The sequence below is a fragment of the Piliocolobus tephrosceles genome, chromosome 5 (genome assembly GCF_002776525.5).
Source record: "Piliocolobus tephrosceles isolate RC106 chromosome 5, ASM277652v3, whole genome shotgun sequence".
NCBI classification, from domain to species: Eukaryota; Metazoa; Chordata; class Mammalia; order Primates; family Cercopithecidae; genus Piliocolobus; species Piliocolobus tephrosceles.
The window spans coordinates 122259362-122274486 of record NC_045438.1 but is presented as its reverse complement, the minus strand read 5'-3'; the positions used below and the strand labels follow the sequence as shown (position 1 = coordinate 122274486).

Below are 15125 nucleotides of genomic sequence, written 5' to 3'. Positions count from 1 at the left end.
CGAGGGTTATGTAGATCAATTGTTTTTCCTGTGCCAATTGTGTACTCTTTTCTTATAGCAGTTTTATAATAAGCTATAATATCTTACTAAAATCTGGCCTTAATTAGGGTGAACTGGCCTTACTAATTTATATTTCATGTATATGAAGAGATGGAGTCTCACTCTGTTGCCTAGGCTGGAGTGCAGCGGCGCTATCATAAATCACTGCAGCCTTGAACTCCTGGGTTCAAGCGATCCTCCCACCTCAGCATCCCAAGTAGCTGAGACTGCAGATGCATGCCACCACACCCGGCTAAATTTTTTTTTAAGTTTCATAGAGACAGTCTCACCATGTTGCCCAGGCTGGTCTCAAACTCCTGACCTCAAGCCATCCTCCCATCTCAGCCTCCCAAAGTGGTGGGATTACAGGTGTGAGCCACTGCACCTGGTCACATTTCTAATAATTGTTATTTATAATCACAGTTATTTTTCTATATAGTTTTAAATTATTTAGCTAACTACACTCCCCCCAAAAATAGAATTCTCATTACAATTATATGTACAGTCATCTGATAAGTGTTAGTATTTTCAGATTACATCTTCCCATCCAGGAATGTGATGTGCCTTTTTCTTTATTTGGATTGTTTTAAATATATATATTTTTAAAAAATCATATGGTTTCCTCCATATAGGTCCTGCCGCAGTCTGATTTCCTTATGCAAGAGAAATACCAGTTAAATGAATAGGAAGGAGAGATGTAACATGAGAAGGGAGGCTTAAAAAGCAGCTTAAAGCATCTGTGGTGAATACAGGCTGGGGAAAGAAGATAAAAAGCCTAGAGATTGTCCATGGACTCTGGGAATATGAGCATTGAGACCTTAGGGATTGTAGCAGTAGCCTGGCAAACCACATGTCTTTCTACTCTCCTACTCCAGCCACCAGCTTCTTCCAAGTATCTCAGTCATTTCTGGCCTTCAGCTCTAGTACTCACTTTTATAAGGATGGATATGGCCTTTGGCATGTAAAGGATTTAGGATAAGATTTTATTATCAAAGACACTTATTTCTATTGAAAAATTACAAGCAATAACCTTTTGGAGGTAGATCCTGCTCAGCTGTTTCAGTCTGACATTTATAACAATAGGCAAAGTCTGAAAAAGGCAGTGATAACAATGGATTGAGAAAAATATGAAGGACTGACTGCCACATTTCTGAGAACAGGTTATTACATCCAATGGAAGATAAGGAGAATTGACAGGCTGACCCTCCCAACTCTTTCTTCCATCAATACATGCACATATTAAATATCCCAAATCTCATTCCATCATGTCAAAAGAAGTTTAATGCCACTATACCAAGTCAACCACCTAAGACTCTCTTCTGAAAAATAATATTTGGTATTATTTTAAGAAGTGCTTCTCTCATATTTTAAAAAAGAGATTATCATTTTCTCTAATTACTAGAAGACAAAAATGGACCATGCCTTATAATCATATTTTTTTCAAGGAAAAAAGGATACAGTCCAATACATGATAAATAAAAGGGAGAGAATATTGCCTAAAGAAAGTAACAGTGGGTAGATAATAATATGTAAAATCAATTTTGATCTAGAAATACCCTTATGTATAAAGTTAGTGTACTGAGTCTGAGTCCAAATTTTTGGTTTATTTTCCCTGGAGAGATGTCAGCCTGACTTTAAGAGTTTTTACCTTCGTATTTCCTAAAGAAGAAGAAGAAGAAAAAAAAACACTATCCAAATGCTTGAAAAATTCACCAACAGAATGCTCTGAAGAAAGAATTGTGTCTAAATGAAAAAATGTAGAGAATAAATAAAGCAGATCAACAGTGCTGCCCTGGAATAAGATAGTGAAAGATTTAAAATGAGAGGCACCAGAGTAGAACCTGTCTCCAAGCTTATAAATATGAACAGGGATATCAAATAATCTACAGCTATCAGAGGCATCTCTTTCAGCCACTGAAGCTAGGCAATAAAAAAGGAGAGAGTGACTTCACACAAAATCTCTTGAGCTAGGGTATCACAAGACTCACTTTGGGTATTAAAGGTAGAAAACAGTGGAAGAAATAAAGCTTCCTGAGAAATCTCTCCTGGGCCAGGTATTAGACATGCACATCTCACCCTAGTCATTATGGCTAGGTTACTGGACTGGAAAATCACAAGTTATGAGTTCCAAAATGACATCATCCTGATGTTCAAGGCCAAAGGAATAAGAAGATAGCCAAATTATATGTTTGGGGTAGAAAGAATAGTTTCAAATGAACTTTCTTGCATTTATAAATACTTTCTTAAGTAATCTATATGTGGTCTTCAAGGTTGACAAATGAGAAGTAGTTTGTAAGAAGCTCCTCCATAATCTACTATTTCCTGGGTCCATTCTTGGATTTTAAAAACTAGCCTAGCAAAGGTAAATGAAGTTATGTGAGAAATTTCCTGCATGATAAGCTATAGCCTCCAAAATCTCTGTGTTAGGTTCATAGTGTCAGGCTGCTAGTGGGAATGGAGATAATTTTTAAAAATAAAATAACCTCCTTCTGTTCATAATTCCACTGGAGTGTCCTTGGCACTGTTCCTTGATCTCTTTCTTCATTATTTTGGGCAATGCATTGCACAAGAGGCCAAGAATCTGTCACAGACACAACTTTGGCCATCAGCCATTGGGCCCTGGCAGGTTGGAGTTGGGTAGTGAGAGTGAGCTTAAGTTAACTGAAGGGACTCAGATCTACAATACACCATGATGGAAGCCTCCAAGAAGGTTGTTATTGGTTGGCAAGATGGTACTGAGACACATCCAAGTGAAGGGAAGCTGCATACAAGTTATAATATGTGTTTCATGACAATGACAATATATAAGATTTCAAGAATACAAATGTTTAAATGCAATGAAGTAAAACTAATCAACTAATTAAAATAAAGCAGACAATATGGAGTTTATCCAGAATATCACTGTGGAATCTGAGTCTCATTTTTCACTTTAGACACTTTCCTCATCAGTATATAATGTGTAGCCACCTGAGACAATGTCACCAGGTAACGGACCCTGGCCATCCCACAGTGTTGGTATATCCCTAGTCAGGACTGCTGCTAAATCAAAATACAGTGGTACCAAAAACCACTGTTGATTGACTCTGAGTAAGGTTTCTCTTTCATCCACAATCACACAATTAGTGAGTGACAAGATTTAAATTCATGAATCCAACTGCGAACTCTCTAATCCAATGAAAATTCTGTATGTGCCTTTTATGATGCATAAATCATGACTTTTATGTAAGATAGGAATCATTTCTATGCAGGTGCATTTCTATTAATTAATCTGGTTCCTTGTAAATTAACAGAAAATGTTTATTAATTTATCACTGAGATAAAGGCAAAGTAAAACTGATCAGCAAAAACAAAATAAAATAAAAAGGGTGCATGTGTATGCTAATCCTATGTTAAAAAGCATAGGTGGAAAGGTCAAATGCAACCAGTGAAAAAAATTCAGGCACATTTTTATTTGTTTGCCTTTTTTTAAGAAAGAATGAGCCTCTGTTGATGGGCAGATTCTCACGTGGGAGTACTGAATTAGAAATGAAAATTAATTTATAACCGAGCCTACACAAGAGCTAAACATTAATGCCTTTGATTGCTTTAGGTCAGTTACCCATAAGTGTGAGTACTTACACTGTCAATTAATCTTTTATGATCTGGTATTACTTTAGTAGTTATTTTGAAAAAAACAAACACAAAGAAGCAAAAAAAACAAAACAAAAACAAACAAACAAAAAAAACCCACATCTAAATATGTACTCTAAACATTTAAATAAAATTATATTTTAATAAAATAGAAAAGTAAACCATAATGGTAGGCTGATGAAATCCTCCTTAAACAAATTAAAATGTAAATATTTAAATAAATAAAATTGAATCTGTGACACTATATAGCTTAATGTCAAAGTAAAAAGATAGATAACTTTATTCTTCAGCTCTGTGGATACAACAATATTCACCATATTGAGAATACATAAAACCCTATAGGAGGAAGAAATATCTCAGTGGTGATGGAAGCCATTACATCTTCTCCTCTTTATACATCCTCTCTAAATATGGTAAATAAAGTTATGGCTAAAAACCACAATTACTTTTGCACCAGCTAGGTAATTTGATTTACCATATTTAGAGAGGACATACAAAGAGGAGAGGTGTCATGGAAGTGTATCCCTAGTCCTTCCTAGTTTCCATCACACAAGAACCTGCTAGGTTCATGGCTTTCACACTTCCCTTTTCACCTGACTTTCTGCTTCCTACAGATGTTTCCAATGCAAAAAGTCCACTGCCCATTGATCACAGCAGAAAATCTGGATAGATGTGTCTTTTCTTCTTCATCTTACCCCTTATACCACCATAGGAGAGTATGCTCATTTTCTCCTTTGGTTCCATTCACTTTTCCTGATAGCTGACTTTGTCACTTCTACTTTATTCTCCATATTGGACATTCTGTAACATATACACTTTCTATATTTTATCAGCCAGATCTGTTAGAGGCAAGCAGCAGAACCTAAATCCAGCTGATTTAGTCAAATAATGATAATTTGTTAAAAGTATATTAAGTAGTTTACATAACTTTTAGGAGGGCTGGACAACCAGGCTTGAAGGGTGCATAGCCAGGAATCTTGCTCCAAATCAGGCCGCAGACCTGGTCTGGCAAGTATGACACTGACACTGATGTCAAGTGCACTGTGGCCACTGGCACAGGATACTGAATGACACTGTGTCCCCAGAAACTTCATCCTGCAAAACCTGCAGTTGCTTCCAGGGAAAATTTTTTAGTCTCCATTTTTTTATTTCGGTAACTCTTGATTCGAAGTCTGGGGTTGGTAGATCTGACTGGCAAAGTCTTATTCTCATGATAATATCCTAGTTTCAAGGGAAGCAAGGAAAACAAAAATCTAGCATTTTTCTGCACCAGTATGGTAGGCAAGTTCCTGTGGAAACACAGGGTTCAGATTTTGCATAGCCAAAAATGGATACGTATCAATATGTGTGTTTGTAATAATATATATATGAGTATAAAATATATACTTATTATATCATTATAAACATATTTTTATAAATATAAATACATTTTATAACTATAACTATATACCTTTTTATAAATATAATATATATTTATATATGCATATGTCTGTGTGTATATATACAAATACACTTCTTGTCTATTCCCAGGTTAGTGACCCCTTGCTTAAAGACTCCATAAAACCAGACTAAGTACAATGATATCTCCCCACCTTTCTCATGATACTTCAAACTTATCTAAAGCATTGACAGTTTTTTAAAACAGTGCAATCATTAACTAGAACACCTATGTGCTGGTTTTCTGAACGGTAGTCATATTTTCTGAATCAAAACCAAATGCTCATCGTCTTTTTTAATTTAAAAATCCACACATTGATAGTTCAATCAAATTTTGCTTTGAATAATGTGACAAAAGCTTCTTCCTGAATCTCTTCTTCCAACCTAATATTAACCATTTTTTAGAAACGTGCTCACATTCTTCTCTGGAATTAAAAAAAAAAAAAAGGACAAACATCTTCCAACAGAAATGCCATCATGATGGTGATCTCAAAGGGTTTTGTGAGCCCACAGTGAGGACACATCTGCTGTCTCTGACCCCAGTCAGCTCTTCCTCTAGATATTTGCTTGCCTAACTCTTAACACCTTAAAGTCCTTGCTCAAATCTCACTTTGCCAATTAGGGCTTACACTGATTCTATTTAATACTATAATATCACCTTCCCACCTTCCCCCATCCCTGGCATTCATGATTTTCTCTAGCCTTTCCCTCCCTCCCCACTCCTTCCCTCCTTTCTTCTTTTTTTCTCCTCCCTCCCTTCCTTCCTCCCTTCCTTCCTTCCTTCCTTCCTTCCTTCCTTCCTTCCTTCCTTCCTTCCTTCCTTCCTTCCTTCCTCTCTCTCTCTTTCTTTCTTTCTCTTTATCCTTCCCTCCTCCTTCCCTTCCCTTCCCTTCCTTTTCCTTCCTTCCTTCCTTTCTTTACCTTGCTCTGTTGCCCAGCCTGGAGTGCAGTGGTGCAAACTTAGCTCACTGCAACTTTGAATTCCTGGGCTCAGGTCGATCCTCCCACCTCAGCCTCCTGAGTAGCTAGAACCACAGGTGCATGCCACCACGCCCAGCTAAGAATTTTTTTTTAAGAGATGGAGTTTCACTATATTACCCAGGATGGCCTTGAATTCCTGGCCTCAAGCAATCCCAAAGCTCTGGAATTATAGGCATGAGCCATCATGCCCAGCCTCTGTTATCTTTTAACATAATATTCATCACCTTTTAATATTTTTACTTTTAGAGTTTACTTATGCATTACATTTATTGTTAATTGCCTGTCTCCTCTATCAGAATGTAAGCACCAAGAAAAAAGTAATATTTACTTTGTTCATATAGCCCAAATTCCTAAAGCAGTTCCTGGCATATAACGAGAGCTCAACAAATATTTGCTGAATTAATAAATGAATGGAGTTGGTTGGGGTAAAATAAACAAGGAGAAAAAGGCAGAGATGAGGTCGCTGAGTTAGACAGGAATCAGATGACAGAGTCTCTGAGGCCATTTGAAGGCTTTAGATTTCATTCTGAGTGAGATGTGAGGCCACTGGATGTGTGCACTGAGTATCAGAATCTGACACATCGAGAGAAAAGAGCCAATGGAGAAAGAGAAGTTGAACTCACCAAGAGATTGGCAATTGATTAATGGAACAAAACATTAGAGGTAATTAGGGGGGTTGGGATCTACATGTCCAGGTGGTCTTGGTCAGAAGAAGGTGTAGGTACGCAACAAGTAAAGATGATTGTCTACATAAACCACAGACCATCGCTCTGGTTAAAGTGCCCTGGTTAAGTGGCCCTTAATTTCTTTGGGTAATTTTATTGTCTTGGCAGACACATCATGTTGTTTTGAAAAACAACTGGGTTATAAATATGGTAGTCATATTTTCTGAATCAAAAATGAGGTGAATGGCTTAGAAAATGTTTTTCTCTAATCTATAAGTTTACTTATGTGTAAAGTTTTATAAATATATTAGAATTAAATCATATTCAGTGTTATAAATGTTAACACATAGCTGAAAGGAAATGCAGAGTGTTTTTAGTGGGTATTCTAAAGTCTTCCTTGGTTAGATTGTGATTCTTCATGCAAAGGTGGGTCAAGCCTACCATCATGGCCACTGGTATCAGGCTTAGGGGTACGAATGTTACTCCAGGAACATTTCCTGAGTATACATGTAGCATACATCCAGAGCCATCCTTTAGGAAGATTAATGTGGAAGCAACTTGGAGCAGTATAAAGCTGGAAATTGGATTGAAGCATCATAATTCAGGGATTCCAAGTACAATTTTGAAAGGAGACTTGCTGATTTGTATTGTCAACTTTCATGCCAAACGAACTAGACTCAAATCATGCCCCTACCACTTGCTAGCTATATGGTCTTAGGTAAGTTATCTAATTGGGGTTTCACTTTCCTCATGCATAAAATAGGGCAAATAAAAATGCTTAGGAAGGATGATCCAAGGATTAAATAAGTCAACAAGGAAAACACTTATAATAGAGCCTGATACTTACTTAGTACTGAGTATTAACTATTACTGTTTCTACTACTCCTATCTTGTAGGGCAATATTAGACATACATAGTCTCAGGCTATATTTCTGCTGCATGTTACTAATTTCATGATATGGGAGGATTATAAAATTTCACATAACTGATATAGTTGTATCAGTTTTGGTCATAGCTAAGATTTACAAAGCAATTACGATTTGCCAGGCACTGTGCTATCTATCTAATTTACATTTGCTATATCCTTCTAATAACTTCACGAGATGAGGATTATTATTAACCATCTTCCCAAAGAGGAAAAAGGCTTAAAGAACTTGGTAACTTGAGTAAAGATACACCATTAATAAGTGTCTCCACCTGGATTTCAATTCAGGCAGTCCGACTCTAGTGTCCACACTACATCAGGAGGTTATGACAGGCAATTGAAATAATGTGTAGCAACTTATCAATTAAAATTTAAAACCAAATGACTAATTTCTAGGAATTATACCTCAAAATTTGATAACAAAGCAAAATTATTCTTTATTAGATCATCAATGATTTGGTCATATATGTTTTACCCAAAACCAAGAGACAAAATGAAACCATAGGCAAAAAAAAAAAAATTATTTACCATTCATATGGATTACTGGGCTTGAAATTACTCAGTGTCTCAAAGTACTGATAAGATATTGGCTGGGACTAGGTGTATTACACATTTTTTAAAATTTTCCGTATATTATGATTTGTGTGGGTGTGTAAATTTTTTATAATAATATTTCTTAAATGTATAGTATCTTTAAAAGAAACAGAAAACCTTCCTGGCTGGGGAGAGACTGCTCCTCTCCCTCTCAGGACAAGCTAGTTCCTCCAGTTGGCACAGAATTCAGCTTGGAGTCTTACTGAATTTACCAGCAGGTACATGTCTCCAAAGAAACAATGTAAATATTCCTTTTTCTCTCCTAATATCTTCTAGATACTTCCAAACCTGCTTTCAATTTTTATAAAAAGCATGGACCATACTTTACTCATCTTCATAGCTCTGGTACTTCACACAATGCCTTCACATGGTGAACACTCAAAAAATAAGTTTGAGGGCCAAGTAAAATAATGCATAAATTAAGGGTTAATCCACATAAGCCTGGGAGGTTTTCTAAAGAAATTTTAAAACTTATAGTTCAGGGTGATGTCAGCAAAAATGGCAGAGCAAGGAACTCCTAAAGTTCCCTCCTTAAAAGCAGTAAGAAATGTGGTAAAAAAAATTCTAAGAACCAAGATTTTCAGAATTCTACAGATTAACCAAAGTTTTGCAGCAATTCAAGAATGTCTATTCAAGAAAAAAACAGTTGAATCTTGATAAGAACATCAAACTTAATGTCATTTTAACCTTCACTATTCTCATCCCCCTCTCTACATCTGCATAGAAGACTTAAAAGCCAGCAGTCTGCATTCACAGTGAAAACCAACACCCCAGAACTCACTAGATAGGGCAGAACAAGGTTGGAACTTCTTCTAAACCTCATTAGTAGAGTATTCCCATTATTCAACAAGTTTGGCAGTTTCCTAGAAGACCTTACTTGCAAGGCTGTCTTTATTTGACCTGAGTTGGAGTTCACTCAGTATGAAAAGCCTTTCCTCCAGGGTTGTTGGTTTAAAATCTTTAAAGACAACTGTTTAACTTTGCAACTGTCTGAGTCAGTAGAACACTGTTGGACAAACAATAGACAAACCAACAGGATGAAAATGCAAGGCTAGGGAATGAGTTGTTCATAGTGGCTTTACAGAGGTGCAATGCATTCCCAGGAATCTAGAAGGGCATCCATTTGCCCAGGGCTATACTTATGCTCAGGAAAGACATGAGAAGGCCACAGGCTCTCACGTACACCCATCCTTGAGGCTCTGCACAGGTAGAAAGTGAAAGCTAAGGCAGAGTTGTCAACTGCTTGGCTGAGTGTTGAAGGCACGCCCCAACATGCACACATAGTCCCTTAGCAAAGAATGGGAGACTTCTAAATTACTGATGTAAAGAAATATTCATCTAGTTGATACCTGATCACTAAACAATGAAGCAGAGACTTCTGTGGCCATATGTGACAAAGAATGCAAACATTACAGAATTAGTTAAGAAAAGTCACTAAACAATCAGACAAATAACAAAAATGATAAACAGCAACAACAACAAACTCTGAGGAAAGGGAAGACTCTAATTTCCAAAGTTGTTACATTCTATTATGTAAAATGTCCAGTTTTCAACAAAGAATTACAAGGCATACAATAAGAAACCTGAAATAAGATATGAAAAAGAAAATACAGTGTTGAATGTGTATCCCTTTCACACAATCATGAAGTCAAAAAATTAAGAGTTGAACCACTATAAGTAGAAGACTGTCTGAACAGATTATTCACAGAGCAAAAAAGGAATCAACAGATAGGGTCCCTGAAGAAACTCAGTTGCTGGACTTAATAAAGACTTTAAATCAGATATTTTCATGATGTTCAAAGAACTAAATAAATCATTTCTAAAGAACTAAATAGAGAATATCAATAGAGAAATTGTAAAGATTCTAACAAAATTAAGTTAAATACAAAAATCACTAGGAAAAATAAAATGAAGTTAAAATAAACAGAATTAAAAAGGTAGTTCTTTGCAAACAAAATTGACAAATATGTAGCCACAATGACCAAGAAAGTAAAACAGGACCCAAATTAAAATTAGGAATGAAATACTTGGTTTTCTAGTGCCCTTACAGAAATAAAACGGATTGTAGGGAACACTATGAAAAATTTTATACCAACAAATTAGATAATCTGGATGAAATGGACATATTCCTAAAAAGACATAAACCATAAAACTGACTCAAGAAGAAATAGATAATCTAAATAGGCCAGTAACAAGTAGAAAGACTGAATTAATCAAAAAACTTCTCAAAAAGAAAATCTTAGGACCAGATCACTTCGTTGGTGAATTCTACCATATGTTTAAAGAAGAAATAACATCAATCTTTCATAAACTCTTCCAAAAATTAGAAGAGGAAGAAATACTTCCAAATTCACTCTCTAAAGCTAGAATTATCTTGATACCAAAACCAGACAAAGTTATTTTAAGAAAATTATAAGTCAATATTCCTTATTAACATAGATTATTCAAAAAAACTTCAAAATTCTTCACAGAAAATACTAGCAAACTGAATCCAGCAACATATAAAGAAAATTATACATCAAGATAAGCAGGATTTATTCCAGAAATGCATGGATGCTTCAAGACCTGAAAATCAGTTTAAAACATTATAATATAAAACAGTACACTAGGTGAAAGAAGCCAGACACAAAGGACCACATATCGTATGTTTCCATTTATATGAACTGTCCACAAAAGGCAAATGCGTCAGGACAGTAAGTAAATTAGTGGTCGTCAGAAGCTAGAAATAGGAAATCGAAAGTGACCCTAATGGGTATAGGGTTTCTTTTGAAGGTGATAAAAATGTTCTGGGACTAGATAGTGTTGATGGTTGGAATCTTATAAATATACTAAAAGATACTAAATTTTACACTTTGAAAGGGTGAATTATATATAATTATATATATATGTAATTTTATTTATAAGTTGATGCATATTACATGCACACAAACTTATAGCTCAAGATGACAATCTGAGAACACACTTCTACCTTCCTCTGTCCCAATGTCCCATTGAAAAAAAATGAAGCCAGATATGCTGGCACACACCTGTGGTCCTAGCTACACAGGAGGCTGTGGCAGGAGGATCACTTGAGCCCAGGAGCTCGAGGCTGTAGTCAGCTATGATCATTCCACTGTACTCCAGGTGACAAAGTGAGACCCTGTCTCTAAAAATTAAATTAAATTAAAAGTGTGCAATTGGAATATAAAAACACAGCTGGAAAACAAGAAAAGCAAGAAGCAGATCAAGACTTAGGAAGATAATAAAGACTTAGGCAGATAATAAAGACCTAGATGGAAGGTGTACAGCATTAGTTAGAGGAAGTAGAATCATGAAAAGCACCACCCAAAATAATTGGGGCTAAGCAAGCATCTTCACAAAGGAGCCCTAAAGAAGTTTTCATTTTAAAGTAAACAAATAGAGAACACAAGAGTAGGCTGAAAGGCAGCTATCAAGGTCGTTCAAGAACTAACTGCCTTTAGAAAAGTGGCATGAGTCTGACCCTTTCCTTTCCCAAGTATTCAATAGTAGTTTTTACCCTGAGATTTGTTTTATTAAAAAATTGGGCAAAGTTCCTAGAAGTGAGTATTGAGGCCACAGAGATACAACACTGGAAATTCACAAAAGACATCCTCAAGAAGGAAATGGTGATCTTTCAGTAGACAAGAGCATAGAATGGAAAAACTGCTATACTGAGTCAGATTCTTGTTCCATGCCTGTGATGATTAATTATAAGTGTAACTTGACTGGATCGGGGGTGCCCAGATATTTGGCTAAACATTATTTCTGGGTGTGTCTGTGAGGGTATTACTAGTTGATATTAGCATTTCAATCAGTAGACTGGGTAGGGCAGACTGCCCTCCCATACATGGGTGGGTAAATTTACTCAGGGTTCTCCAGAGAAACAAAACTCAACAGATGAGATGATGGTTAATTCTATATGTCAACTTGACTGGCCATAGGGTATACAGATTAACCATTATTCTGGGTGTGCCTGTGAGGGTGTTTCTGGATGACAGATGAGTATTTGAATTCGTAGGCTCAGTAAAGTAGGCTGCCCTGCCTAATGTAAGTGTGCATCATCCAATCCACTGAGCACCTGCATCAACAGCACAACATGGGACTTCTCAGCCTCCACAGTCATCTCAACCAATTTTTTATAATAAATGTCTTTTGAGCGTTCTCTATCTATGTATCTATTTACATCCTATTGGTTCCATTTCTCTGGAGAATCCTGACTAATACAATGTACTTTAATGTTCCTTCCTTGACAGAATCCTTTGTATGAACACATGGGTATCTTCCTTGATATCAGCCTCCAAAGATCTGTGGACTCCTCTCACAACATTTAAATTCCTGGGCTGCTACTAGATCTTATGTATAGATTGATTGAATACCTTCTGCATAAGTATGGCTTAAAAAAAAGTTTGATGTATTTTATAAATAGTTTTCAATTCTGCAGTAGTGTCTTATAGACTGAAAGCATTGATATAATGTAGCTGTTACACTGGCAGTATTATTTAAAGGAGCATTTTTTGTGTCAGAAGAGAACAATGGGTTTTTAAAATAATTAGGAACATAGAAAAAGAAAAAAGGTTTTATCTTTCTCCACTAGAACTGGGTTCAAGAGTTCCAGAACCAAGCCTTGTAGAAATTTAGATTAATGTTACACTTCTGTTGTGGCCTTTGGGTCAGTGAGGACCCCCACATTATCCCCATCATCCCCTCTCTACCCTTTTATTTCCTAAAGACCACAAATCTGGAGGACCCTAAGTCAGGAAAAGACTCTAGTAAGGAAATGATAAAGGAGAATATGTGACAATTAAGAGTGCATTGCCTTTTTCCATTTGTAGACATGTGAGCATGTGCCTTTCTATTTGCTTTGTAGATGCAAGCTGCATAAAAGCCAGTTGTCTTCTCTTATATTCATGAGTGTCTTTCCAGAGTCTAACCTGCTAGCATTGTTGACACTCAATGATACTAATGCTCACCAATTCTATAAGGTCTAGAATCTGCAGATGCATACTCAAGGCTCAGACAATATTACTTAGATATTAATGCTTGCCAAGCCAGTTTGCTTTTTGGTTTAACTCAATAACAAGAAATCCAAAAAAAAAAAAACTTTAAATAAAATATTTTCAGTAATCATGGAAGGGAGAGGGAAAACCATTAACTGGCATCATACCTTTTGCCCTAATATTATATTGTTTTCTTCCAAGCAAACCCTATCATTTCTTTCTTTTTATATCATGATACATAACATGACATATTAAGAAGTTTAAAAAAATCAGCTCCCCAGATAGGTCAAATTATGCTGAATAAACAAGTAGTTGAGTACTCTCTATTCAAGCTTATTTTTGCTTTTTAAAACTGACATCTGAACTAAAGAGTTCAAGGTAACAATCCCTATCTGCAGTTCCTAAATCCTCAAATTTCTAACAACTGTAAGGGTTTGTTTTTTTGTTTACTTGTTTTTTGTTTGTTGTCTTTTAATAATCCTTTGGTAGTAAGCCTTACCTGACCTCTACACTCCCATTAGGGCTCTTATGTAATATATGGAATATACCTGTATTACTTTTATAAAATCTGAAAAATCCCGAACTTGAAAACTGCGGACATTCATTCAATTGAGGTGAGGAGCCAAGGGATTAGAAGAACAAACAGGTGTATATATATTTAAGTAAGGAAATTAGGCAAATCACAATCTCTATAGCACTGATTTCATCATTTGGAAAATGAAGGGGTTGCACAAAAATGCTTGAAGTAATTAAATTCTAGAATTCTACCTGATCAATTTATATCCTGATATATAACAAATTATGTTGAATTTTGTATTATGTTGAATTTTTATAAAATTATAAGTATTTAGCTTTGCCAATAATTTGTGACAAACATGCATTATTAGCTGTGTCTTTCTATATAATTTAACTCAGGTTTAGTACCTGCTTTGCCAAACACAGAAGAGATGCCTTCCATAATGGCCTTGTGGATATCAGGATGAGAAAGGACGTATGCAAGTGTCCAAAATGCAATCTTAAAAAGAAAAACATATGTCAAAAATATGAACTTATTTGAAGGTGAACAAAAGCATAGTTAGTATTAGCCATACACATTTTTTAAAAAAGGACGATGTTTAAATTAACCTTAAGAGCACATTAGTAGAAAGCATATTTTGAAAACAACTAGATATTATGAATAAGAGATATGTAATATATCTCCAAGAAGCCAGATTTAGATTTAAATTTTTATTCTGTCACTATAATTTAACTGTATAATTTAAATAGATCAAACATCTATCTTCACTAAAAAATGAGAAAAGTTGTTATTTTTACTAATGAGTAACATAAAATATTATAAAATTTCAGAAGCAACTGGTTATGACACTTAAGAATATTAATCCAAAATGAAAACATTTCTGAAGATTTAATTTCCTTAGAATACAAGTGAATTAGCAAATTTTATATTCTGCAAGTGAAACATAGTAGTTTTAAATAAGCCCAGGAAAACATAGCAGGAAACCATTCCATAAACTAAAGTATGAGAGTACTCAATGTCAAAAACAGAATCCTTTTTTGGCTCTGAATTAGTAAATAAAAGAAAAAAAAATTTAAGAGTCCTTTCACGCTTGAATGCTCTATAGTATATTTGCACATTTTCTCTCTTGGCCACTCAAACTTATTTGATATCTTTCCTCATTATGGTATTACAAGATAAAATCATACTGCTTTACATCTTAAAAATTAACTTCCTCCTCAGGTAGATAGTTTTGCTTCTATTCTTAGGTTACGTAATAAAGAAAACCTGTATAAAATCATCCAAAGAAGTTGGGTTTCACTTTCATTTTTTTCTAAATACATTTATTATGAAAGAGATTT

General features: G+C 35.3%; 1 protein-coding gene across 2 annotated transcripts in view; it reads right to left on the bottom strand.

Moving 5' to 3' along the window:
• LOC111543188 (24-hydroxycholesterol 7-alpha-hydroxylase) overlaps positions 1 to 15125 on the bottom strand; it is a 103076-nt gene that overhangs the window by 63050 nt on the left and 24901 nt on the right. For both annotated transcript variants that reach the window (XM_023213070.1, XM_023213069.2), the window contains exon 7: positions 14193 to 14283. In XM_023213070.1, coding sequence (XP_023068838.1) covers positions 14193 to 14283 — 91 coding nt within the window. The remainder of the gene's footprint in view (positions 1 to 14192; positions 14284 to 15125) is intronic.